The 25,486-nt window shown below is 57.9% G+C and overlaps 1 protein-coding gene across 15 annotated transcripts; it reads right to left on the reverse strand.

The window, feature by feature from the left end:
• Tcf7 (transcription factor 7) lies at nucleotides 1-25,486 on the reverse strand. Of its 15 annotated transcripts, none has more exons than XM_042688903.1 (13): nucleotides 25,226-25,486; nucleotides 25,078-25,144; nucleotides 24,419-24,543; nucleotides 9,242-9,350; nucleotides 8,255-8,342; nucleotides 6,609-6,701; nucleotides 5,562-5,681; nucleotides 4,553-4,715; nucleotides 4,336-4,443; nucleotides 3,836-3,884; nucleotides 3,068-3,140; nucleotides 1,473-1,493; nucleotides 1-837 (listed from the first exon to the last, which is right to left on the reverse strand). In XM_042688903.1, exons 1-13 carry the CDS (start codon nucleotides 25,484-25,486, stop codon nucleotides 816-818), a joined length of 1,299 nt encoding a protein of 432 aa, XP_042544837.1. In that variant the 3' UTR covers nucleotides 1-815. The 15 variants fall into 15 exon arrangements, with proteins under 15 accessions (XP_042544837.1, XP_042544838.1, XP_042544839.1 ...); XM_042688906.1 differs by having other exon boundaries at nucleotides 816-904; XM_042688904.1 differs by lacking the exon at nucleotides 3,068-3,140.

The raw sequence follows: 25,486 nt of genomic DNA on the forward strand, positions 1-25,486 counted from the left end.
TCAGGCTTTGAAAAAACCCAGTAAAAAGTATCTTTATTATGTTTAAAAAAGTTTCTCTATGATGACACATTAATAATACAAAAATACTTTGAATACTACATTGGTCGTCTTCCCCCCCAAGACTTCTTGTAACACTACACTAGAATATGTGATCTTTGGATTCTGAAAAGCCAGTGGCTAAAGTAGGAACTAAAAGTTTTCTTGAGGGGCGTGTGGAATAGACAGCTAGTTTTCTTTGGAATCAGACTAGGTACAGTGAGAATGCAAAAAAAAAAAAAAATTTAAGGCTCAGGATTGAAGCTTGGCTCAAAAATGTTAAAATGGCTTGTGGTGAAAATCATGTCCACCACTAGAGGTTTCTGGGCTCCTTGGTTTTAGTTGTGATGGTTCTTCCTGCAGCCCCGTAAGGAAATGCAAGCTGGCCTAGTCTGCATGCTGGATAGGCTTTGCAGGCGTAGGGCCAGTGTTTGTTTGCTCATAGCTGCCCAAAAGCTGGCTCAACTAACTGATGGGGATGAGGTGGACGTGGAAGTGAAAAGATTAATAAGCGGAGATGGGTAATTTGAAATAAAACCAGACACCCTCTATACCCACATTTGCTTGCTAGGGGGGGCCAGGTTATTCCTGTTGCCTGGACTCATAGGCCTAATTCCATTTGCTCCATTTCTTGCAAGCTTGAGAACATGGTGAGAGGCTTCTTCAGGTCCAGCTTAGGAGTAGCAGCTGGTTTGTTGTAAACAGCTTCTCAATCCCCATGAGAAGCACTGTCATCTTGAGCTTTGTGGTTGACACTGCATGTGTTTGCTATTAACAGGTCATTCTTGGTCCATGAAGTGTCTGGCATAGGAGGGTGTGGCAGAAGGGACATGAGTCATTTGTAGAGAAGGTCCAGCCCATCTATGTCCTACAGCAAAAAAAAAAGGGGGGGGAGGCAAGGGCATCTGGCTAGCATAGCGGGTGATAAGAAGAGATGTGGGCTGCTATAGGCCCCAGAATGCCCTGAATGAGATGACAACACAGATCTGATCCCAACTGCTTGAGCAGTTTGAATCGATAGCCCAGGTCAGGTTCAGGCAGATGTCGTGAAGCTTCTGAAAGCTTCCAAGCTGGGACCTGACAAGTCCTTGTCTGGTTTCCATGTGATTTGGATCTCTGCAGCTTCCTCCCAGGTTTGGGGTACACTCTGTGCATACTAAGCTGCCTGTCTCAGAGACTCCTGCTGCTGTACTTGTGTACACGGAAAGGTGCTGTGGCGGGGGACCTGGGAGGGCTCGGGGCCTGGGAGGCTGAGAGCAGCAGAGAGGCCTGAGGATGTTGGTGCTGGCTCCATAGGGCCAGCAAGCAGTTCTGTGGGGAAGCGGGGCAGCAGAAGGTATGAGGGTGAGTCCTGGGGAACGGGGGACCCGGGGCAGCCTAGAGCACTGTCATCGGAAGGAACGGGGCTGGGGTAGCGGCCTTCTCCGGGTAAGTACCGAATGCATTTCTTTTTCCTCCTAGGAATAGTGAAGAGAGTTATCTGTAAACAGAGGGTGAATTCATAGTCATACACCACAACCAAAAGAACTGCTGATCTTGCTCAGGTCTGGCTGCTGCTCTTTTGTCTCCCCTCCCCCATGGCTTGAGTGACAAGCTTGTACCCTCAGACTTGCATCTACCTCATGGACTAACCCAGGGCATGTGCAATTCTCATGACCACCACCAGGTGGCAGAGGGAACTTGAATGGGCCGGCATGCTAACTGTCTCTGCTTTTCCAGAGAGCATCCCCTAGTATGGATCTTTCTAGCATCTGCTTCGTGTGTTTGTGGGATTCTGATCTGCAGTGCCTGTGCCTTCTTGGCTGACTAGTCTCCAGTCCCTAGAACTAGGCTTAAGAGAAGAAGAAATGGGTAATGGCTCTCGCCTGTTGCCAACTTAAGAATTCTCTAGGCCAGTTTGTCTTTAAGCATAAACTGGTTTAGTTGGTTGCAAAGCTTGAACTCAAGTCTAGGTGCTGTTCCTGAGTTTTTGACTCAAGGTTAGCACTCTTAACACTTTGAGCCGTAGCACCACTTCTGGTTTTCTGGTGGTTAATTGGAAAGAAGTCTCACAGATTTTTCTGCTGGGGCTGGCTTCAAACCATGATCCTCAGATCTCAGTCTCCTGAGTGGTTAGGATTATAGGCATGAGCCAGGGGTGCCTGGCTTTGTTTTTTCCTCAATTGCTGTGGTTTGAACTCAGGGTCTAGCCCTTACTTGGCTTAGTTTACTACATGGTTGACTGCCTCTGGTCTGAGTCCTGCTAGGCCTTGCCTGACCTAAATGTGGTAACTATGCACTTAGTGGGTATTTTTCATACCCACAGTACCTTTTCTTTTTCTTTTGTCAGTCATGGGGCTTGAACTCTGGGCTTGGGCGCCGTCCTTGAACTCTCCAGCTCAAAGCAAGTGCTCTATTGCTTGAGCCACAGCGCCACTTCCAGTTTTCTAGTGGTTTATTGGAGATGAGAGTCTCACGGACTTTCCTGCCCGGGCTGGCTTTGAACCGTGATCCTCAGATCTCAGCCTCCTAAATAGCTAGGATGATAGGCATGAGCCACTGGTGTCTGACTCCACGTTATTTCTTAAAGCATACAAGTTGGGCACCGTGGGACCCGTTAGCTACAACAGCCCAGGGACACCGCTGCTCCCCACTTAGCCCTCTGGTCTAAGATAGCAAGTCACAGGACAGGCAGCCAGGTTATTTGGACAGTCTTAGTGTTCTTGCCTTGCTTTTCTTAGCGCACTTTATCAGCAGGGATCCCATTTCAGAGGCCCATGCCACCTGAGTTGTGTATTTGTCTGCTAAGGACTTGCTAGATCTGGCTGGCACCAGTGCCACCTGCCTTTCCTTCTGTTTAGAATATTTTGTCTCTCCACTTGTAAGATCTAGATCCATGTGATCTCCACAAGGTGTGTGGTGGTCTCATTCATTGGGGATGCCTGGGGAGGGGCCTGGGGGGCCAAAGGAGGGAACTGTAGGCCCAGCAGAACATAGGCAGTTGGGGAAGCAGCTTGAAGCAAAGGGAGAGTGATGGTGGGGACAAACCCACCTGCAGGGGCCACACCAATCCATCTGCTGGTTGAGGCCAAAGCGAGCACGACACTTCTTAGGCGAGCCAAGGTCTGCTCACAGCCATGGCAGAGGGGCGGGCGGGGCAGGGCAGAGCAGAGCAGAGGGCGAGCAGGCAGGCAGCAGGGCAGAGCAGGGTCCAGAACGAAGAGGTAATATCAGTGTTAGCCAGTTACAGATACCCCAGAGCCCCCACAGAAAGAATGGACATTTCCATGGCACAGCTAGCCTCAGTGGGGGTCTGGGGGGACCTAGAGCAAGATACAGAGAAGGTATCACCCAGCTGGGCAGAAAAGTCAGTGGGAAGAATGATGAAGTGGCAAGGTGGTCTACTCAAGCAGGCTTCCAGGGCCCCTTTCAGCATGGAGGCTCCACAAGAGCCCAGAAAATGCCTGTGGGGAAGTCCATCCACCGCAACTACCTGCCCACTTTATCCATTTGTTATTGGCCCCCACATTCCCTTGAGGGATAAGGCCGTTTGCTGTGCCTGCACTCCACACTTGAGATGGACAGCAGGGCCATTCCTATCGTCAAAGGGCTTTGGGAGGGCTCCCTGCCTCTCAGCACACCACCTGCTTACACACATTGCTTCTGCTGGTGATCCCTGGGGCATGGAGACTTGAAGGTGCACTTGTCTATAAGGACCTGTGTCCAGAAGGCTCGAGGCTGGGTGCTCTGCCCCTCCCCTCATGGATCTTTGGAAAGGGGGACACGGGGAGGACATTCTGTTGCTGCGGCAAGACCTCACCTGTGTTGGACTCTTGATGCTTTTCTCTTGACCGCCTCTTCTTCTTTCCCTGAAGGGAAGGAAAAGATGCTCAGATGTGGGATGGAGAAAGTGCCCTGGCCTGCTGCTTAGCCAGCTGCTCCTGGAACTCTGGGCAGAGTCCCGCCTATCTTGAGGCCTCCGAGTTTTCTGATTGAGGCTCTTGCCAGGCTGTTGTGGGGGTTACACTTGGAGGATTCTTCCTCTCCCAATCTGATCAAGTTGGAGCAAACAAGCTCCAGATGTTCCCTCATCTGCCCATGTGGCCCAACCCCGAATGCATTCTGCAGGGGACAGGCTGTGTGGGCTTGCCTTCGCAGCCGCTGCTCTGCCTCTTCCAGTAAAACCATGGAGCCCCTGGGTGCTCTGCCTCGTGTGTCTCATTAGGACAGCAGTTCTGCTCTCTGATTGTACAGCAGCCTGGCAAACGGTATCTCAGAAGGCTCCCCGACCCAGCCTGTGGCCTATCTTTAGTCACTCACATAATTGTCCCGTGCCGACCAGCCTGGGTATAGCTGCATGTGAAGCTGCCTTTCCTTGCGGGCCAGCTCATAATACTTAGCTTGCTCTTCTCGAGACAGTGCATGCCACTGCAGTAGGAAAGAGGGGCAAGATGGGGGTACATCAGGGAAGTCCAGGCTGCACCATGGTGAAGGGATTCGGGGTCATCCTTGCCAGCCCACCTGCCCATGGCCTCACCCTGCGGCCCAGGATCTGATTGATGGCGGCACTCTCCTTGAGTGTGCATTCTGCAATGACCTTGGCTCGCATCTCCTTCATGTAGAGCATGAAGGCGTTCAAGGGCTTCTTGATGGTTGGCTTCTTAGCCTCCTTCTCTGCCTTAGACTCTGCCTGTGTTTTCCTGAGGATACAGATTGCTAAAGAGCTGCCCTCTGCCCCTGGTGGCCAATCCCATAGCGCCTCACCCTCCTCTGGTGTGAAGTGTATACCAAGGTTTACAAACGACAGCACTAAGGACAGAGACTATAGCCAGGGAGAAGCAGGTATACAGACTTCACCCATCTGTTCTTTTGTACTGGTCCTGGGGCTTGAATTTAAGGGCCTGGATGCCATCCCTGAGCTTTTATCTCAAGGCTAGCGCTCCACCACTTGAGCTGCACATCTCCATTTCTGGCTTTTTTGGTAGTTAATTGGAGATGAGTCTCATGGGATTTTCCTGACCAAGTTGACCTCAAATGAAGGATCCTCTCATCTCAGCCTCCTGAATAACTAGGATTCTAGGTGTGAGCCACCACTGCGGCTAGCCCCTCTCCTCCTGGCCCAAATAAAAATGTTTTTCCTATCCACCCTTTCCTGCTACTGAAAGCCCCAGTCCCAGTGCATGTCTTGTCATCCTAGGATCGTAGTTTATTAAAGCCAGTTCAGGGCAGGAACATCTGTGAAGATTCTTTTTATTTAACCAGCAAAAAGCTGTACGTGAGGCTATGGCTCAAGTGGAAGAGCACTAGTATAAGGCCGTGAGTTAAAGCCCCAGGATCATCATAGGGAAGAAAAGAAAAGAAAAATCAGCCTAGCAGTAGCTCATGCCACAAGATGGCAGAGCCAGGGGCCTGTTGGTAGCTTCCAGGAAGTCTGTCTTGGGCACGAAGGCATAGATATTGAGTGGTCAATAGGTCTGCTGACCGCCTGTCCACGTGTCCCCCCCCCACCCCACACACACATCCTGGGGTGCTCTTACTCTACTCACAGAGTTCGGTCATAGGGCTGCAGCTCCTGCTTCCCTGAGGGTGGCACAATGGCCGGGTGAGGGATGGCTGCCGGATGACCCGCAACACCTGAGCCCAGCATCAGGGATGGGTGAGTGAGCCTGGTGGCAGGAGGGGTGAACACTGAGCCTGACTTCAGGCACACCAATCCCCTGCACAGTGCCGGAAGACACAGGTGAACAGATACCCACCCCACCGGCTTGACACACACGCGATACACAAACCCTGCTCTTGACACATCGCAGACGCTGCAAAACTGTACGACTGCTGTTCAGAGTTGCTGAGTCCCAAACAGCACTGAGTCTGTCCCCTCCTTGCCACTTGCCCCATGGATGGGGTTCGGGAGCCAACAGTGGTCCCATGGGCCTCCACGCTCTAACCCTAAGCCCCTCTCCTCATGACCTAGAATGTTCCTGGCTCACTCCTGCTGAACTTCCCCCCACAGTTCACAGAATCAAACCCAGACTCAAATCCTGCCTGAGCTCCTTGCTGAGATCTCTGCTTCCTTTCACCCCCAGCCAGCTCCAGCTAGTGTAATTCTCCCTGCCTCTCTAAGGAAACCACCATTCCCATGATCCTTTCCCTGACTGGACTGCAGGGCTGGGGTCTCTTGAGTGTTCCCCAGCAGCTTGTGTCCACACTTCGCTCCCTGCGCTGAGCTGCAAGTGGCAGCTGCCATTCCTTGTCTGAGCCCATTCCCCCTCACCTCACTGTGCTGTGGGGGGGAGAACTGTCCCGTCCCTTGCTGCTTGCACAGGTGTGCGATCCCTTGAAGGGCAGCACTAAAGGGGGGGGGGGGGGAACTGGTGTAAAAGGCATTGCCCCAATCAGGGTACAGAACTCTAGTGAAGTTAATCGTGTGCGTGCACTGTTGTCCTGGCTCTGCAGAGGCCTCAGACTCCCACTACCTTTGTTTTCAGGCACAGAGTAGCAGACGGACAGATGGACACAGGGTAAGCACAGCCCTGTGTGGGCACTGAAGCCTGGGAGACAGGAAGCAGGAACCTGGCTACCAGCAGGGAACTCACCTGGGGTAGGGGGCGCCAGGGGCTGCGGGAGGGGCAGGGAAGTGCTGTCTATATCCGCAGGAAGGGGACAGGGGGTAGAGAGGAGGGCTGGGCCTGTGTTTGGGAGAGACAGCTGTTAGGAGCCTGGCAGCCAGCCAGCCAGCCATGAGGAAGGACTTGCACACCTTACTGGGCCTGACCAATACAGTCTTCAAGACAAATGGACCTCTTCACTCAGATGCACTTCAAACCTCTGCCACCAGTGGGAAACTTCCGCGGCACCTATTTCTTCCTACCAGCTGTACTAGCGTTCCAAGCCTTGGATTAGCGTGTTAGTCTCCTCCCAGGACCCAGTTCAACAGACTTCCTGGGCCTCCCAGCTGCCTTCCTAAGTTTCCTTGACAGTTCAGGCTGATAACCTACGCCAGAGCCTTTGCGAATGTCTGAACTGCTTTTCCGCCCCCAACTTGCCTGCTCCACTCCTGGTCATCCATCCATCCCAAGTGGAATGAGACCCCTCTGGTCCCTATCATCCCTGGCCAAGCAATACTAACAGTGCCCTGTCATTGTCTGGCTTCTTGCCTGGGTCACCCACCTGGCAAAACGAGTTCTGAGCAGGCAGAAACCTAAGTATCAATCAGCTTTAAGTAGTGCTTCTTTGCATCCAGAACCCTGTGTGGCCCACTGCAAGGCTCACTGTAGAGATAGCTAACCCAGTCCTCTCCTGGCAGCCAAGGGCTGCCCAGCGGGACCCCAGGACACACGGCGGCTGCTCCTCCTGTGCTTAAAGCTTTAGTGGCTAAACTTCCTCTGCAGGCTCAAGGCTCTTGGTTTTTGTTTTGTCGGTTGTGGGTCTTAAACTATGGGCCTGGGCGCAGCGTAAAGCTAGTGCTCTACCACTTGAGCCACAGCGCCACTTCCGGTTTTCTGATGGTTAATTGACAAGTCTCAAGGATTTTTTTTTTTGGGGGTGTCGTTTGCGCTCTGAGCACTCTTGCCCCATCGTGCTCCCGAGGGTGCTTGGAGAGAGCCCGCCTTGTATTTAAAGTGGAGCTCTGTCCAAAGGAGCAGTGTGCCGATCATGAAAAGCCGGTGGGAAGGGGCAGGCACGCTTGTGGCCTTCCCTGCCTTCCTCGGAAGTCAGTCTTTCCTGTTCTACCTGGGTGACTGCGTGGCCCGGAGTGGTTAGAGATCTGCCTTGGTCACACAGGTCAAGGAGTTAAAGACCCTGTAGCTTGCAGAGGGCAGATTCCAGCTGAGAAACACCCTTGGGCCCAGTCAAGCCCAACAGGGGGTTATAGGGTCCTTTGTCCTGGCCTTGTAATAAAGCCTCCACAGAATAAAGTCACCACAGAAACAGAGGGCTGATGCCTCAAGCAACTCCACAACCACCAGCCTCTGATGGCTGTCCAGTCTGTCCTCTCCCTGCTCTGGCCTACCTTCATTTCCTCTCAAACTTGCATGGCTCTAGAGGTCTCCAAGCCAACTGGGGAATGCCCAGAGGTGAGAGGACCACAAGGCCCCTCGCAGAGCTGGGTGGAACAGAGCTGCTGGCCAGCCTGTGCTGACTACACCTGCAGCGCACTTGGTGTAGAAGGATGGGCATGGAAGGGCAGGTCTAGTCCATCCAGCCTGCAGTGCTCCTTTCCCATGGGGCCCACACTCACCAGCTCACAGTGTGGGGGAGCTGTCCCATGCTGCCTGAGGTCAGAGAGTAGAATCCAGAGAGGTCAGGGGTCTGCAGCGGCCTATGAACTATAGGAAGAACCAGGTAAGTGCTAAGCCTGGCTGGTGGTGATTTCAGCAGTCACTGCACACTAGAGCTTCTGATGGCTCATTCTACGACCCCACCTCTCTCTGCGAGTGCTTTACACATGACTTGTTCAGGGCTATCCTCGCACGGACAGTGGCCTAAGAGGTAAGGGGACCGAGGGCAAGGCAGTGGGGTGACTTGTCTATGGAACCCCTCAAGAGTGGGAGGCTAGGTGTCACTCTCCCGGGCCCCCTGCTGATCTGCAGCTGGATGTGTCCTGCTGCAGGTTCCAGCCTGGCTTTCTGAGCAGAAGGCCTGCAGGAACCTGGCCTGGGGAGCCAGGGCTCCACCCAGCCCCAGGGTTGAGTCAGCAGCTTTCCCACAGCTGACAATGGTAGATTTCAGAATGACTTGGGCTGGGACTGAGGTGAATCAGCCATCACAACCACCACTTTCCATTTTCTTGCTAGGGGAGGAGGAGGCCGCAGCTCTGAGTTATCAGAGGTGCACAGATGGTGGCCGCTCAGATGCTAATGGCTGGGGGTCACTCACAGGAACCTCCCACCCCAGCTGGAAGCCTTCACATTCTTTTTTTGGGGGTCTAGTCATGGGCCTGGGTGCTGTCCCTCAGCTAGCTCTTCAGCTCAAGGCTAGCGCTCTACCACTGAGCCACCTTCCCAGCCCCAGGCTAGCGCTCTACCACGGAGCCACCTTCCCAGCCCCAGCCTTCACATTCTTAAGACGGGCCCTGGGTTTGCACAGCCAGTTACAAAGCGGCCAAGCTACCCAGTCTCAGAAGTCAGATCTTGGGCCTCAGGCTCTGGTCTCGCCAGGCCCCCTTCCCCACGCCAGGCCCCCTTCCCCACGCCAGGCCCCCTTCCCCACGCCAGGCCCACCATACCTTGCTTCTGGCTGATGTCTGTAGGGGCGGGCGTGGGGTGTGGACTGCTGAAATGCTCGTAGAGAGGAGAGAGTTGGGGGACTCCATGGTGGGGCTGACTGGCTTTGTGCTGAAAAATAAGGAGGGGAAATGAGCCTGGAGAGGCGGAGGGGGAAGGGGGCCGGGAGGCAGGATGTGGGCCGCTCAAGGTGGAGGCGCCACTCCATCCTGTGTTGTGGTGGTGTTCTCCTGTGCACTTGCCCCCGCCCCCTGACTCTGCCTGAGCAGGCATACCCAGGTCCCGGGTGCTCGATCTGGGAGGCCTGTGGATCATCTGCAAGACTGCACACAGCCACCATTCCCAGGCAGCAGCGCCTGGCACTCTTTCCTCTAGGAAAGGACCTCTGGGCCCTGTCACTTGGAAGGTGTGAGGCCCGGCTCCCTGCAGGACCACCGGTGCTGCCCAGCCCCCACTCTTCTGGTTTTCTTAATACCACAGGACTCTTACTTTTCACACAGTTGAGAGGTTGGTTCTCAGTCAAGAGATGAGTCAGTCATCTGTTGATGGGGAAAGAGGCTGGGAAGAGGGCTCCACACACAACCTAGCCACAGGGAGACACTGCCAGACCCGAGTGCTCAGGGCGTCTATACCTACTACAATCGAGCTCTGCTTCCCAGCTAGAATAAATTGCAACCTGGCTACTGGGGACTCCGGGCAAGGGGAGAAAAAGTTAAGTTGGGTCCGAGCCCAACTCTAGGCGGGACACAAAGCTCACACCCCTCCAAGCGGCAGCCCTGGTCTGCCATCTTTTTTCCGTGTTCCTGCCTCCCGTGGTGAGCTGCGCCTTCCCCTCAGCTCCCAGGCCGCCTGGCAGCTGGCAGCAAGCACGGGCAGCGTGGACGCCTGAGGCCCTTCACGTGCTGCCTCAGACACCTTCTGAATCTTGCCTATCTCACCCCCATTCATTAGGCTACGACGAGGCTGCCATTGCTCCCGTCTGGAATCCTTCCCCAGCCGTCAGCCAACTTGTCAAGGTTCCCAGCGAGGTCCACCATCCTGGCCCCAGTGGGCAATTGTTTTCATTTTACCCCCCCTGGCCTCAGGCAGTTGCTGTCTCCCCCCCCCCCTTGAGCCACTCCTTGGCCTTTGTCACCTTCCCAACTTCCTTTCCAGGCCCTGGGTTCAAACATGCTCACCGAATGATTCCACTCTCAGTGGACCCCCCTCAAACTCAACAGAGCCAAACCAGAACCCCCTTAAGCTTTCTGCTCATACAGGCCCTGTCTTCCTCAGCTCAGGGCTCTGTCCCCGAGAGGGAGTATCAGTCCCCTCCACCTCAGTGGGCACAGGTGGGAAGTCCAGCTAGAGTTTGGGGGAGTCACCGCTTGCTGAGGGGCAACGAAAGTAGGGAACTTACTGGGAATCTTGGAGGCCTCTTTATCTGCTAGGACACAGGCCATCACCGGCTGGACAGATAGCAGGCCTTGTGACCCGCGGGAAAGCACCCCGCGACTCATGCAGGGTGCAGGACGGCTCAGGCTGGCCGAGGCAAGGCCGCAGTGCAGCTCAGCCCATGACTGCTATGTGGGTGCTGAGGGCGAGCCGTGGGCTGGTCCTGCCTCCCCTGGGAGTCTGCCACCAAGCGCAGGAGGAGTGCTGGCGGGGGATTCAGAGAACCCACCCGCAGCTCGAGGCCCTTGGGAGGCCAGGCCGCCAGGGAGGGCACTGAGGCCTGGCCAGTCCTTCCCACGGTCACACAGGCTGTGGCTGGGCCTGGCCCAGCTCCCCCCCCCCCCCCCCCATGCCTAGTAGTGGTAGCCAGGGGAACTGTCTGGCACAGCACCTCTGGCCCCCTGAAGCCGGCGGAACGTCCCGCTCCAGAGCTCCGGCACAGGGCTGTTCCAGGACCTCCCAGACAACACGGTGGGGTCCTCCGGGACACTCAGGGACAGGCGCTTCCCTTCCTCCCAAGGGCAAAGAGGCAGGCCTGGGGTGACTGTCCCCACCAGGCCCAGAGCACATCAACAGGGCAGAGGAGTGAGCTCAGTGTGGGGCATGCAGCGTGCTCACGAGGGCGGGCGCACAGATGCGTGGATGACTCCGAGTGGACTGTTCGCATCAGGAGACCCCAAAACCCCTGCTCTCCCACCAGCCTGTGGCCCCACCAGGACAGATCCAGGATTCATTCAGACTCCAGGGCTGAGCCGCTGCTGTTCTGGTCAGTTCTTGTCTAGCCTCCACCCAGTGGCCAGGGGATAGGCCCTGCCCAGCAGGGCTGGTCCCTCCTGCCGCTGCTCACCCCAGTCTGTGACCCCAACCCTAGCTCCCCGCTAAGAATCCCCCACCCTGGGGCCTCTCAGCAGGCTGGAGGCAGGCAGCAGGAGGCGAACGTGGGGCTCTCCGGACAGGTCTCCTGCTTCTTGGCCCTCAGGTTGGGCTGGGCTGCCCCCTCCCCCCACTTATGCAGGCTCAGGTGCAAAAGAGAGTCGGCATTTTCCCTGCAGACGCGCAGAGCGCAGAGCGGCTGGTGAGCGCCCAGTTCCCGCCCTGCCGCCAGCAGAGAAACCCCCTTGCCGCTGACAGTTGACTCTGAAAACCCCCAAGCGCCTGAGCCCCACAACACTTTCCCAGCCAAGAAAGTTGCTGCTTCCTCTCGGCTCCAGCCTGAAGGGTGGGAGAGCCTGTGAGGCCCAACCAGGCCCTTCTATGAACGCCTTCCCGGGGATAAGCACCCCCTCCAAAATACGGCGGGGTCCACCAGCAGGCACAAGCCATCGGGGTGCATGACTGAGCTGCCAAGTACCAGCCATGGAATGTCTCCAAGTCTGCCAACAGCCACCGAGCATCAGACATTCCTTAACCCAACCGGTGAGGGGCACAGTTACTAGCCCCACTGACAGATGGGGAGACTGAGGCACGGCTCCTCTGGGATGCCACCCTCTATGCGGCCAAGACCCTATGACCTCCAAGCAGAACAGGGCAAGGCTGTGCCAGTCCTAAGCTCAGTCTCTCCCTTCGCTAGCCTGGCTCATCTGTGCCAGTGCTTCTCAGATCCCCTCGGGGACCTCCAGGACCAGGGGGTTCTGCCAGGGCTACTGACTGGCACCAGGAGCCTGCCTGGCAGTGAAATTAAGTCACGGGCCACAAAGCCCCCACCATGTCTCCCGTGCTGCCACAGGCCTGCTCACCTCCTGCTCGGGTGCCAGCTCCTCTGTCTTGGTGCCTGTGCTCACCCCTTCTTCCTGTCCCCCCTCCCCTCCCACCTCTCCATTCCCCCTCCTCTTGTTGCTGGGATTGGTCACCTCCATGATAAAAGCCTGTGACCCGATAAAAGCCTGACCCATGAGCAGCCAGATCTGCTTGGGGTGCCCCGGGGAGTGTGGTTCTCCGTGGACATCTTTGTCCTCAGCACACTCACCAAAGAGACTCCCTGGAGCCTCCGCATGCCCACCCGACTCGGCTGCCACCGCACCCCTCAGATGAGGAGCTCCCTGTGGGCACAATGGCAGAGCCACCCCTTAAACCCTGTGTTCCCTCCAAGGTGATACCCCAATATACTGACCCCAACATGCATAGTTGCCAGTGTCCCTGTGTGCCTCCCGCCCTTCCTGTGTCTGGGGTTGTGCCCTGAATTGCTTTTCACTGCATAGACCAGGCCCTCAAAGTGGGGACTCTAGCAGTGTGGGGACGTGGGGACTCAGGGAGAACATGGCAGGCCCGGAGCAAGTGAGGGCCAGGCACAGGGTCGCAGCAACCCAGAGCTGGGAGAGCATCCAGGGTCAGCCTACTAGCACCTGAGACACCTCCCCACCCCCACCCCCAACCCCCTCCTGCCTGCAGGTCTGAGTCAGGAGGAGCAGCTTGGGAAGATCTGGGCTGCCACTCACCCTTTCTGGAAAAACACTAGGCCCACATTGGACAGTGAGTGCCAGCTGGTTGCTCCCTCAGCACAACTCCCTGAACAACTGAAATGGTGGCTCACGCCTGTCATCCTAGCTACTCAGGAGGCTGAGATCTGAGCATCACAATTCAAAGCCAGCCCGGGCAAGGAAAGTCCATGAGACTCTGATCTCCAATAAACCACCAGAAAACCGGAAGTGGTGCTGTGGCTCAAGTGGTAGAGCGCTCACCTTGAGCTGAAGAGCTGAGGGACAGCGCCCAGGACCAGAGTTCAAGCCCCAGACCATCCAAAAAAAAAAAAAGCCGCCTTGTGGTCTCATTTCTTTCCCCCACTTTGCAGGAGCCAATATTGGCCCTCATCAGCCCTGGCAGCCCCATCAGGCAGCCTTGGGCGGGCGGGGGGGGGGGGGGGGTGTCATTGGACGGCACTGCACAGATGCTCAGGACTCTGGCTAGCCTGGGTCCCCGGGGAAGAAATGCCCAGGGCTCCTGGGCTTTCCCAAAGGATGCGCCAGCCTTGATCCATGCAGGTATGCATGCCCCAACACACAGAGAGGGCAAGTCGGAGCCCTGCTCAGGCCCTTCATCCTCAGCCCAGGACACGGTGCTCTCCAGAGGACCAGCCTAGAGTGTTGGCCACGGCCAGAGACGGGGGAATGGCCGGGCCACACCCTTGTGGACCAGGAGCTTCATCTCACCTGCTGGCTGCAAAGCCACCGCGCCACTGCCTGCGGCAGTCCCCCAGCACCTGGCCTGACATCAGCTAACAGGCTCTGCAGGGCACTGGTGGGGACTAACCCCCCCCCCATGCAGCTTGGCAAGCCACACCCCTGTGGAGGGCCAGCATTCGCTCACTTGCACAGCCCCTCCTCCCATGTGGGGACGCCCCTGGGACAGGATGTTTTTAGGAGGAAAGTAAGACGCTTCCGGAGCTGCTGCAGCAAGCTGCTAGTTGACATCAGCAAGCTGCTGCTCCTGGCCAGGCATCCCATTCGCCCAGGCCCTGGTGCAGGCCGGACACGGCTGCAGCGGAGCCTGGCTGAGGGAAGAGGGGAGCCAGACTCTGGAGGGAGCGTGGCGAGGGTGTGGCGCTTCGGGAAGAGAAGGCCGGGCCTAGCCGAGGAGGGCCAGGTGTCCAGCAGCATCCTTTGGGGTTCTTGACCAGACTCCCCACTTCAGCCTCAGGCCTCACAGGCACCCCTGTGGCTGGCAGCAGCTGCCCAAAACCAACCTAGAAACAAGCTGGCCGGCTGCGTGCCTCGACCTCCCCACCTGAACTCACCCTTGCGTGCACAGGTCTGGCCTGAACCCTCCATGATGGCCGCGGCTGGAAGGGTGGACGCACTACCCCGGAAGGCCAGGAGGGCCGGGAGGGTGCGAAACCTTTCTGCCTGGGTTCCGCTTCCCAGCTGCGGACAGCCAGGCGAGGCCTTGGGCTCTGTGCGGTCTGTGTCTGGCGGTTTATCCACAAGCAAACAAGACGAGGCCCAGCCAACAGCTGCTGGAGGCTCCCACCCTCGCCCCCACCCCAGTGTGGGCACGGGAAGGGGGCGGGGCTGCACCCACGGCCAGCAGGGCCCTTGGAAGCAGAGGCCTGAGCAAGGCTGAGGTGGAGAGGTCAGGCACACGCCTGGCAAAACAGCGCGGGCGCAGGGCAGAGGGTGAATCGCCCAACTCCCACGGGCTGAGGAGGGAAAGGGATGGTACAGGGAGCCAGGAGGCTGCAGCTCTCTAGCAAATATATGCTGCCTAGGGGGCAAGGGAGCACTGTGGACGAGCTGAAGCCAGCCCAGGCAGGAGTGAGACTCATCTCCAGTGAACCAGCAGAAAACCAGAAGAGCGCTCGCCTTGAGCTGAAGAGCTCGGGGACAGCGCCCAGGACCTGAGTTAAGCCCCACGACCGACCCGAAAAAAAGCCCAAAGCGAGCGTGTCCTTGGTCAAAGACTTTCCAGGAAAGGAAAGCCAGCTCTGTGCCAAGTCAAGATGCTGGCCGTCCATTTCCTCGGGACCATCAGGCTAGACTGCTGAACCTCTCCATGAAGTGGGGTGACCAGAGTGAGGCAGTAGAAGCCCCCAGTGAGGCTGCAGACAGCTCTGGGAGCCATTCCCAGCGATCCGCACCAGGCTGCTCAGAGCGTTTGCTGCGGACCGTTCCCAGCCAGCCTTCAAGGACATTCACGACTCTTTCCCACATGGCATTTCTTCCACAGAGCCTAAGTGCTGCTCCCCCAACCAACTCGGCCCTCTTCCTGGCCCGCACTGCATCCAGCCCCACATATTCTAGAACAAACCGGGCAGGACAGCAAGGAACACAGGAGGTTCCAGATCCTGATTTGTGGTCTGCTAGCATGTTCTTCAACCTGTCTGAGCCTCAGTTTTCCCCATCTGGAGAATGGGGCAACAGTAGCACCTACTTGCTCAGCTTCTGCACAGGCTTGGCTCTGGGGAAGCTCTAGATACATTGTGGCTGCTGTTCTTTCAACAACTGTTTGCTGAGCACTTACTCTGGGCCAGACTCTGAGCTGTGGCAAAGGGCCACATGTGGCCTGGACCTTCTAGAGCTTCACTAGACCTTTTGGATCCAAACTACCATACCATCCCTGGAAGCTCCCACACCTCAACCTGGCCTCCAGCATTCGTGGCCTCGGGCCTTGCTGCTTCTGCTAGCCCCTCTGGCAGGGCTGCTGGCCACAGGCAGCTGGGCGGCTCCCAGGGCCGCACACTGCTTCAAAGCCAGCCAGCTCGCTCTGGGGTGGCTGCCGCAGGAGGCCAGCCCCGCCTGGACCCTGGCTGTGTCTCAGCATCTGAGGCCCACCCACCCTCTGCCTGCCTGGCCACCAGGCTGGCCACAGAGCCATCTGATCTGAATGAAGCCTCCAACTTAATGACTTTCATGCTGCTTTCTGAAAACACAATGTAATTTTCTTAAACACCCTATGATTTCCTTTGATAGCTACAAAGCTGCTCCCGATCCCATAAGCATGTTTATTTTTAGGGAAAAGAGCGGTTTTGCAGTTGGTCACGGAGACCATAGGGAACGCACAGAAAGCCGGGCAGAAGAGCGGCTCCTGCTCCTCACCCAAGCCCAGGGCCCCGCAGACCTGCCCTTCTCCCCCACCCTGCCGGTGGTCAATGAGGGGTGGGAGAGCCTCTTCCTGGGTCCCCTTCCACCTTGCTAGGAGCTTGCCCAGACAACTCCAGGCAGAGACCTGTCGGGCACGGGCCCTGAGGCTACGCTACGCGCTCAGGCCGCTTCCTGGCTCCTGCTGACATTCTGCCTCTGGTGAGGCCTCAAGGCCCGAAGCCCAGACTCAGCCAGCGAGATCTGTGCCTAGGTAGCGCCTGGGGCAGGGGCTGCCCACGCTGCTGCGTGGGTGTGGCACTGCCAGTCCTGGCTCCCCGGGCCTGGCGGCGGGTGGGTGTGCGTGCGTGTGCGTGCGTGCAGAGGTCAGCTGGGCCCTGCCAGTGCGGGGCGTGCTCCGGGCGTGGCTATTTTTAGGTTCCCAGGCTTTCATGTGGCCGCATGATGTGGAGTTTACAAAGCATCAGTAATGCGTCTCAGATGGCGGGCCCGGCACACCAGGAGGCTGGGCCGCAGCCACCACGGCCAAGGCAGAGTTACTCCGAGTCCCAAGCCGGGGCTCCATCACCTGCCCCCCCCCTTCCACTCGACGGCAGCCAGACACACAGACACACACACAGACACACACACACAGACACACACACGCGCACGCGCGCCCACCCAACGGCAGGTCTGTCTATCCAATCTGGACCTCACAAGCCTTAACTAGCTCACCCCCTCATCCCCCCCCATCACTGGTGACAGATTTGCTGGAGGGTCACATGGAACCGGGAGGGGATGCTTCCTTCTCCCCCACCCCCACCCCCAGCCCCTGCAGGGAAATCTGGCTTTTCTAGCAGGAGGCCATTTGCCACCACTGGCACCCAGGCCAGCTCAGACAACGTAGGGGGGACAGCCCGCACCCCCTGCTCCTAGGGCCCTGTCTGCCCGCCCATGCCCGCGGCCTCGGCTGCACACGTCATCTGGAAGCAGACGGTGTGGGGCAGACAGCTCCTCGCGGCCCGCCCGCCCGGGAGACGGGGCCGGGAGGAAGCGCATTTGGCAGCCAGGCCGCTTCCTCTGATCTCCGGGGCGTGCTGGCTGGGGAGACGCGGCTGCGGGGTGAAGCCTGTGTCACCAGGCTGCCTCCGGGCTACTGCGCTAGGGTGCAGACCAGGCAGGTAGAAGAGGCCGGGACCCCCCCCCCCCCCCAGCTGACAGATTCCCTCCAGCCCTGGTTCCGGCACAACTGGGACCCAGAGGTGTGGGGGAGCAAGCGGCCCCGGCCTGGGGCTGTGGGGGTCTGCACCCCGGGCTGCTCTCCCCCAGGCAGAAGGCGGTGAACTGCCTAAGGAAGAAGCCGGCCCCGGGGGTCCTGGGAGAGGAAGGGCTGGCCAGGGGCGCTTGGGTTGCAGTGAGAGGAAATCAGCAATGCCCACCTCGGGGTGCGTCCTGGGCCTGCACTGGCCAGCGCCCTAGGGTCCCCCCAGCGCGAGGCCTGCCCTCTGCCCTTGGTCTGCTTGCACTCCTGCAGCCCGCCCCGCCCCGCCCCTGCGTGTCCAACTCAAACCATCTGCGGTGGGCACCGCCCTGGCCGTCCCCGCTGCCAACTCGCCCACATACTGCCAGCCTTCCTGGGCTCTAGAACCAGCGCCGCCTGGGCACCAAGGCTGCGTGCTGGCGACTCTCCAGCCTCGCCTCGTGCCCTGGGCTTGGGTCGGAGCCCACGCTCCTCGGGGCGTCTCTCTCCTCGGCTGCGCTGTACCCCACCCCAGCGTCCTCCTGCTCCCCCTTCCCCAGGCTCCTTTCCAGAAGCCTCGCCAGCTGTCCCCCAGGCTCCCCCCCCCCCCCCCCCCCCGCAGCATTCTGCCTTGCTAGCGCCGAGTTCTGGGTGGGCAGAGGTTTGGCTTGGCCAAACCAGGCCGAGAACACAGGAGGGATTCTGAGGGTCACCTCCGAGGGGGGGGGGGGGGCGCCAAGGACAGCAGTCCAGCCCTGAGCTTCCTTCCCAGAGTCCCGTACAATGGGAGGCCTCCAACCCAGCTTGGAGAGTGTGGGCGCCAGCCAGACACCCCACATCCACTGTGCCGTTCCACGCCCCGGCAGCCCAGGGAGGGCGGGCGACACTTCACCTTCTGGTGGGGAGCAGGTGGGGCCGCGCGCACGCGCAGGCAGCTGCGGTAGTGGAGAGGCCTCCGCGCCGTGGCCCGCTCCCGGGGCCTCTTCTGGCCTGGCCGGCCCCATGGATAGGAGGGCCCCAGAGAGCACAGCACCTTACTGCGGGAGGGGAAGGGCGTTCCTGTGACCCCCACAAAACACCTGTTTCCTTCAGCGCAGCCTTGTTTGTACACAGTGACAGGAAGCACGGTCTCAGGCGCGTGGGGTGGGCCCCTGGCTCTGGGACGCAGGGAGGAGGCTGGGGGACTCAATGTTGCCCCTTCTCCCCCAGGGGGCTTCGGGCTCACCCTGGCCTCAGCAGTGATGTGACTTTGCACCAGTACCCTGGAGTCCCAGCCACCCCCCTTCCTGCAGGGGGCAGAGGGTGGGCTGAGGCCTCAGGAGGCCACAGGGCCCTCACCTCTGGCTCCCTCCTTTAACACCCTCAGCTCAGCTCAACATGGTAGAGGCCGAGCCGAAATGAACGCCTTAGGTGTTGGCTGGAGAAACCACCTTGAGGGAATCCTGGCGGAGCTGAGATACAAAGTCCTAGTGAGCCAGGCACCGGTGGCTCATGCCTGTAATCCTAGCTACACAGGAGGCTGCCATCTAAGGATTGCAGCTCAAAACCAGCCCAGTGCAAGAAAGCCATGAGACTCACCTCCAACTAACCACCAAATAGCCGGGCGTGGAGCCGTAGCACAAGTGGTAGAGAATTCATCTTAAGCAAAAGCGCACCTGCACACACACCGTAGCAGATCCGACCAACGCAACCAGGCTCTTCGTTGGCCTGAGGAATGCCCATCTGCACACCCAAAAACTGCAGCCATGCCACCCTATTCCTAGAACAGAGCAGGGCAGAAAGCTAGCTCAAAGCAGAGTCCCAACTTGGGAGCAAGGCTGCAGACTGCCCAAATGCCACTGCTTCCCGAGTCAACAAAGAAGAGCCATTTAAGATCACTTAGGGAGCGGTGGCTAAGTGGTGGAGAGCTTGCCTAGCATGCATGAAGCCCTGGGTTCGATTCCTCAGTACCACATACACAGAAAAGACCAGAAATGGCACTGTGGCTCAAGTGGGAGGGTGTTAGCCTTGAACAAATGAAGCCCAGGGACAGTGCCCAGGCCCTGAGTTCAAGTCCCAGGACTGGCAAAAAAAAAAAGATAAAGATAAGATCCCTTAGGTCCCATCACGCAGCACAAAGCTAAGGAGTAAAGAGCAGCCAAGACTCATCACTGCTGCCAGGGCCCTGCCAGGGCGAGCCCACCGCACAGGCCCAAACCCACAGGCAATTGAGGCAGCAGAAGGCCCTGCTTCCTCTTACTTCCTCAGCCCCGATTCTCTCATATTATGCTCCAGGAAAATCATCTCAATGGAAACCAAGAAGCATTACAGCCAGACTGGACACCAGAGAGACAGCAGAGCAAGCCCTAAGAGACGTCTAAGGCCCTTTATATTGTTGTTGCTGTTGTTGGTTGTGGGGCTTGAACTCAGGGCCTGGACACTTGTTCCTAGGCTCTTTGGCTCAAGGCTAGTGCTCTACCACTTTGAACCACAGCCCCACTTCCAGTTTTCTGGTGGTTAACTGGAGATAAGAACCTCACGGGCTTTCCTGCCCAGGCTGGCTTTTAACCATGATCCTCAGATCTCGACTTACAGGCGAGAGCCACCTGCTGACGGGCTCCCTCTGTTTCCTTACATTCTGTATAAGGGTTTTACGTGGGTGAGGAAGGGGAGTTGCTTTTGAAATAAATCTTGGGGATGAGAAAGAATTCTCAGGATGGAGGAGCAGCTATGGCTCCCACTGTGGCTTAGGGATAAGTACTTTTCCCAACCATCTGGGTGAAGGACAGGCACAGTGGCTCAAGTTTATAATCCCACCTACTTGGGAAGTAGAGATCTGGAGGGTCTCAGTTCAAAGCCAACCTGGGGGGAAAAAAAAGTTATCAAGACCCTATCTCAGTAAACAAGCTGGACATGGTGGTACACGTCTGTAATCCCAGCTAAGCAGGAGGCATATAGGTAGGAGGATGACAGATTGAGGCCAGCCTGGGGAAAAGCTTCAGAGATGGAAAATAGCCTAAGGCAAAATGGCCTAGAGGCACTGCTTAAGGGTTAGCAAGTTAAGGCCTGGAGTTCAATTCCTAGTATTGCCTCATCACTAAAAAAAGAATCTGTGGGCGAGGTCAGGTAGCAAGTGAGGGCTGGTGCACCTGAGCCCCAAGGTCCAGCCGCGCAGTCTCTGAGAACATGGAGAGCTACAGCGTCTAGACGAATTCCAGGCGGGCCTTGTCCCCAAGCCAGCGCCAGCGGTCAAAACAGCACAGGAGAAAGCCAACCGGACCCCAGCTCGGGGCCCCAGGGTGCCTCTCTGGCAAAGCTTAAGCAGAGGAGGGCGGCTCAGTAGCCCATTTGCTCAGATGAGGAAACCAGGGCCTGGACACCGCTCAGCGTGGTAAGTGTCTTGTAAAGCGATGCGATTACTTTGCCCTGAAGAGCTGCTGGGGTGGGCAAGACAAGCTGGGGCCCGCGGGGCGGGGCACAGGAGGGGGTCACAGAACGCTTCCTGGGAGAGTGACATCTGAAGAAAGCTCTGAAGGGGGAATGAAAAGGTGGCACTTTGGTGAAGAGCTGTGGAAGACAGTGGGAAGCTCAAAGAGAAGGGGCAAAGGTCCTGAGGTCAGAAACCTACCAGGAGAGAGAGGATGGTAAAGGCCCAGCACTCAGGCGGGGGTGAACGGTTTGGACAGCGGAAGGCACTAGAGGGGTAACCTTAAGGTTTGTCTGGAGAGGCCGGGCGCTGGTGGCTCACGCCTGTCATCCTAGCTACTCAGGAGGCTGAGATCTGAGGATCGCAGTTCAAAGCCAGCCTGGGTAGGAAAGTCCATGAGACTCTTATCTCCAATGAACCACCAGAAAACCAGAAGTGGCGCTGTGGCTCAAGTGGTAGAGCGCTCGCCTTGAGCTGAAGAGCTGTGGAATAGGGCCCAGGCCCAGAGTTCAAGCCATAACAACAACAGATTTGTCTGGAGGGAAGCTCAGGCCCGTGCCAGGCCCTTCATCATCTTCACCTGTTGGACAAGCAGCAGCCTGGACAGTGCGGCTCAGGTCACCCTTCCTCACAGCCGGGGCTGGAGCCAGCTCTGCCCGGGACGCCTGCAGCCGAGCCTCTTTCATAGCTCGCCTCGCTGGGGTCTACTCACCGCTTAGCTGGAGACTCCCCCAAATCTAGGGAATGGCCCGCTGCCAGATGCCCTCTTCACAGGCCTACTCCACCCTGAGTGGTGCTCAGCCTCCGCTCCCTGCCAGCAAGACCCCTTCTGGGGGTCAGGGGGGCCACACATGGCCTCAGCCCCTGCGTGCGCAGGGCTCCTTCACACAGCCCTCACCCCAATCTCAACGCAGCGACGCATAGGCGAGACCCCAGCATGAGCCCCCGCCTCCCCCAGGCTCCCCACACGGGGGCTGCTGCTCGTTCCTCCTGACACCCCCCCCAACACAGGGATGAGGAAATACATAATTCATACGTCCAAAAAGGCGCCATGTTAAAATGCACCATTTAGTGGCTTTTTGTTTAAGGCTGTATAACTGCCATCTCTGTAATTCAGAATCCCCAAAAGAAGCCCCATTACCCACTAACGGTCACTACCCATCGTCATCAATATCGTCGTGGTCTTCATCCTCCTCCTCCTCCTCGCAGCCCTGGCAATCACTGATCGACTTTCCGCATTTGTCTGTCCTGGCCATTGCATGTGAATGGCAAAAGGCTCAGCCCCAGTGCATAGCACCCCCCTCCCCCCCCAGGTCTCAAAGCAGAGGAGACAAAACAAAAACCAGGCCACGCTACTTTTACCTGCTATGTGATGCAACCATGGGGTTTGCTCAAAAGAGGCGCCCCTCTATTCATGGACCTCTCTCCTACCCAGTGTCCCCTACCACAGGCCTGTCTTCATCCCAGCCCCGCAGAGCAGCAGAGGCTAGGACGAGGCCAGTAGTGGGAGCAGCAACTAGGGGACACAGGGAGGAGCACCAGGCAGGACACATGTGCCACACAGCCAGGAACTGCTGAAACTTGTGTTTTTCTACATGGTGGCGGCCAGGCCACAGGGCTGATCCTGACTGTGGAAGTCTAGTGTCCACCCACTCTTGGACTGAATACTGAATGGTCCCATCACCCACACCCTTAAACAGAAGGAGGCTCTCTGTCTCTGGGTATTCTCTTGCTGCTAGCCCAAGGCTGTAAGAGGAACTCTGAATTGCTGCCTGCCCCCTGCCAGGAAACTCTGGGGCCTAGTTGTTTGGGTTTTTGTCAGTTTTGGGGCTTGAACTCAGGGCCTGGACATTGTCCTTGAGCTTTTTCTGTTCAAGGCTAGCACTCTACCACTTTGAGCCACAGCGCCACTTCCAGTTTTCTGGTGGTTAACTGGAGATAAGAGTCACACAGACTTTCCTGCCTGGGCTGGCTTTGAACCATGATCCTCGGATCTCAGCCTCCTGAGTAGCTAGGATTATAGGCGTAAGCCATCAGTGCTCCCAGCTGGACCTAGGTTTTTAACTAGTTACCATGACCACAGTGACCCTACGCTCAGTCCAAGCAACACCTGCCAGCATTTTACAGTTGTGTCAGCTGGCCCTAAATCTATGGGTCTAGACCTTACAGGGGACCCTAAAATCTCTTGTTAACCATCTGCTGAGGCAGGGGGTAGGCCTCAGGGTTGGGGAGCCCACTCCCCAAAGGCTTAGAAGGGAACCACCTCATGAGCCCAGACACCCCAGGGCAGCAAGTCAGGCCAACCAACGTACTTGAATAACAGATGAAGAAACGGGGTCCAGAGGATGAGTCCACTGCTAAGGCAGCTGTCTCCCAGGTTTTCCACTCAGGCTTCTGGAGAGCAGCCTGTATCTGCTTTCTTACCTCCCACCAACTTTGGCAGGAAACGGCTCTCTCCACAGTGCTTACTCCTCATCTGAAACAGCCTCACAGATGCCCTCTCCTCGGTCTGGGTGGACCCCACCGTGAGCTGCCCGTGGCCCCACCTGTACTGGGCTTACATTACACCAGCAGTTACTCATCAGAAACCTCCAAGCCTTCCACACGCCCTCACCCTTAACTCGGGCAACCTTTAGACAGTCTGAAATGCTGTGCTGCTATGATGTTCTCACTCGGGCTCATCCCACTTTATCTACACCCGGGAGCAAAGAGGCCTGACTTGTGGTGATGGTGCAAAGATCCCAAAGTTCTGGGTAGTTAAAAAGATTCAACTAGCCGGGCGCTGGTGGCTCACGTCTGTAATCCTAGCTACTCAGGAGGCTGAGATCTGAGGATTGTGATTCAAAGCCAGCCTGGGGAAGAAAAGACCATGAGACTCTGATCTCCAATTAACCACCAGAAAACTGGAAGTGGTGTTGTGGCTCAAGTGGTAGCACGGTCATCTTGAGCTGAAGAGCTGAGGGACAGCGCCCAGGCCCAGAGTTCAAGCCCCATGATGAACAACAACAACAAAAAAAGATTAATCAACTCCGGTTCAATGAGATGGCCCTTGACAATAGACACCATTGACTGACCCATTCCTGGTGCCTATGAGAGCAAGCCAGCCTGCTCAGAACCTACTTGGTACTCTGGGTCCTTCTGCCGCAAGGACACACTCAAGCCAGTAATGACACAGGTGAGGGGAACTCTCTACTCCTACACAACTAGGAACCAAACAGAGAAGCAAACTCTCCTGCCTATTCCTCCAAGACCGAGGCTGAGAAAGCTAACTCTACACACAACCTTCCTCTCAGGAGGGAGAGGGTCCACTGTTTTCTTGAGAAGATCCACCCCAGAACCCAGGGCCCCCAAACCTGCTTGTGAGCAAGCTGGAAAGACAAAAGCCAACAGCTAGTGGGCAAGAGGTGATGACCCCAGGCAGAGCCCCTCCTTCCCATAGTAACAGCGTTCTTTGGGTTTTTAGATGAGGGGTGAGGGGAGCAGCACAGAATTGTCATCCTCTTAGGCAGAAGTCACTTTCTTGCCCAAGTTTCAGCCTGCAGCAGGGCACAGGCTGGCAGGCTGCTGGGGGGGGGGGGCGGTCACTTACCAGCGGGGGCTGCGGCTGGGGGGGCTGCCCGGCTCCCGAGTGCGGTGGGTAGTGCATGAGCAGATTGAAGGCGGAGTAGACCGTCTCTTTGTACATGCCGCGGGAGCACTCAGGGGCCTTCAGGCCTGGAAAAACCACAGCTGGGTCAGACACCAGCCCGGGCAGCTGCTGAGCTGCAGGCTGTGGTCTGCTCTTGAAAGAAAAATCATCATCGAAGTGAGGATTGCCAAGGGATCCCCTTCAAGTCCGTGCCTGGCTAGGGAACCGGCGGAGGGTGTTGCCAGGTGCCAAGTGGTTGGGAGACGAACCCCGCGTGTCCAGGCCTCCCCACCTCAGCCCTCCCGCTGGGGAGCAGGGGGGGGGGGGGGAAGGAGCAACGCGGGCTCCCCGAGGCGATGGGGGGGGTGGGAAAGCAGTCAGTCACCTGGGCTGCAGGGGAGAGGCGGAGATGGCGGGGGTCTGTTTACTCCTATAAAGGTCGGGGCACCGGAAGTGACTGGGGCCCCACCGAGCCCGGGAAACCCGCCCCCGCCCCCACCCCCGGGGTTCGTCCGCCTCCGGGAGCCGCAGCTGCTGGGGGAGGGGGGGGAGGGGGGAGGGAGAGGGAGGGAGGGGGGGAAGGAGGCACCCCCGGACCGGGCCGCGCAGAACGAACTCACCGTCCTCCAGAGCCTCGCCAAGTTTGTCCGGGAAAAGTCTCTGCGAAGTGAGTTCCCGCCCGAGCGCCTGCGGGGAGAGGGCACCGGGGCGGTGAGGGGCGGGGGCCGGGCGGGGGCGCGGGGACCCCGCGCACCGCGGCGCGCTCACCTCGGCGCCGGCCTCCGCCTCGCCGCGGGCCCCGGCGTCGGCGCCCGCGACCCCCGCGCCCTCGGACTCATTCACGAGCGACGACTTGAGCTCCGCCAGGTCCCGCTCGGGGCCCGCGGCGCTGTCCCGGCTCTTGTCGTCCGGCTCCTCGCCCTCATCCTGGAAGGCCAGCAGCTCGTCGGGCGCGCCGAGGTCGTCGCCGCCGCCGCCGTCGCCGCCGCCGCCGCCCGCGCCGCCTCCGCCGGCGTCCAGCTGCGGCAT

Source organism: Dipodomys spectabilis, unplaced genomic scaffold (assembly GCF_019054845.1).
Source record: "Dipodomys spectabilis isolate Male_0828 unplaced genomic scaffold, ASM1905484v1 ptg000119l, whole genome shotgun sequence".
Lineage (NCBI taxonomy): Eukaryota > Metazoa > Chordata > Mammalia > Rodentia > Heteromyidae > Dipodomys > Dipodomys spectabilis.

Bases quoted from the DNA above. Each gene is read 5' to 3' on its own strand.
- Tcf7 (XM_042688900.1), bottom strand. From the start codon at position 25,486: ATGCCGCAGCTGGACGCCGGCGGAGGCGGCGCGGGCGGCGGCGGCGGC. The intron at 8,343-9,241 runs GTATGGTGGGCC...TTCTTCCTATAG, and splicing joins AGACATCAGCCAGAAGCAAG to TTCATAGGCCGCTGCAGACC. The intron at 4,716-5,561 runs GTGAGTAGAGTA...CTGTATCCTCAG, and splicing joins CAGCCCTATGACCGAACTCT to GAAAACACAGGCAGAGTCTA.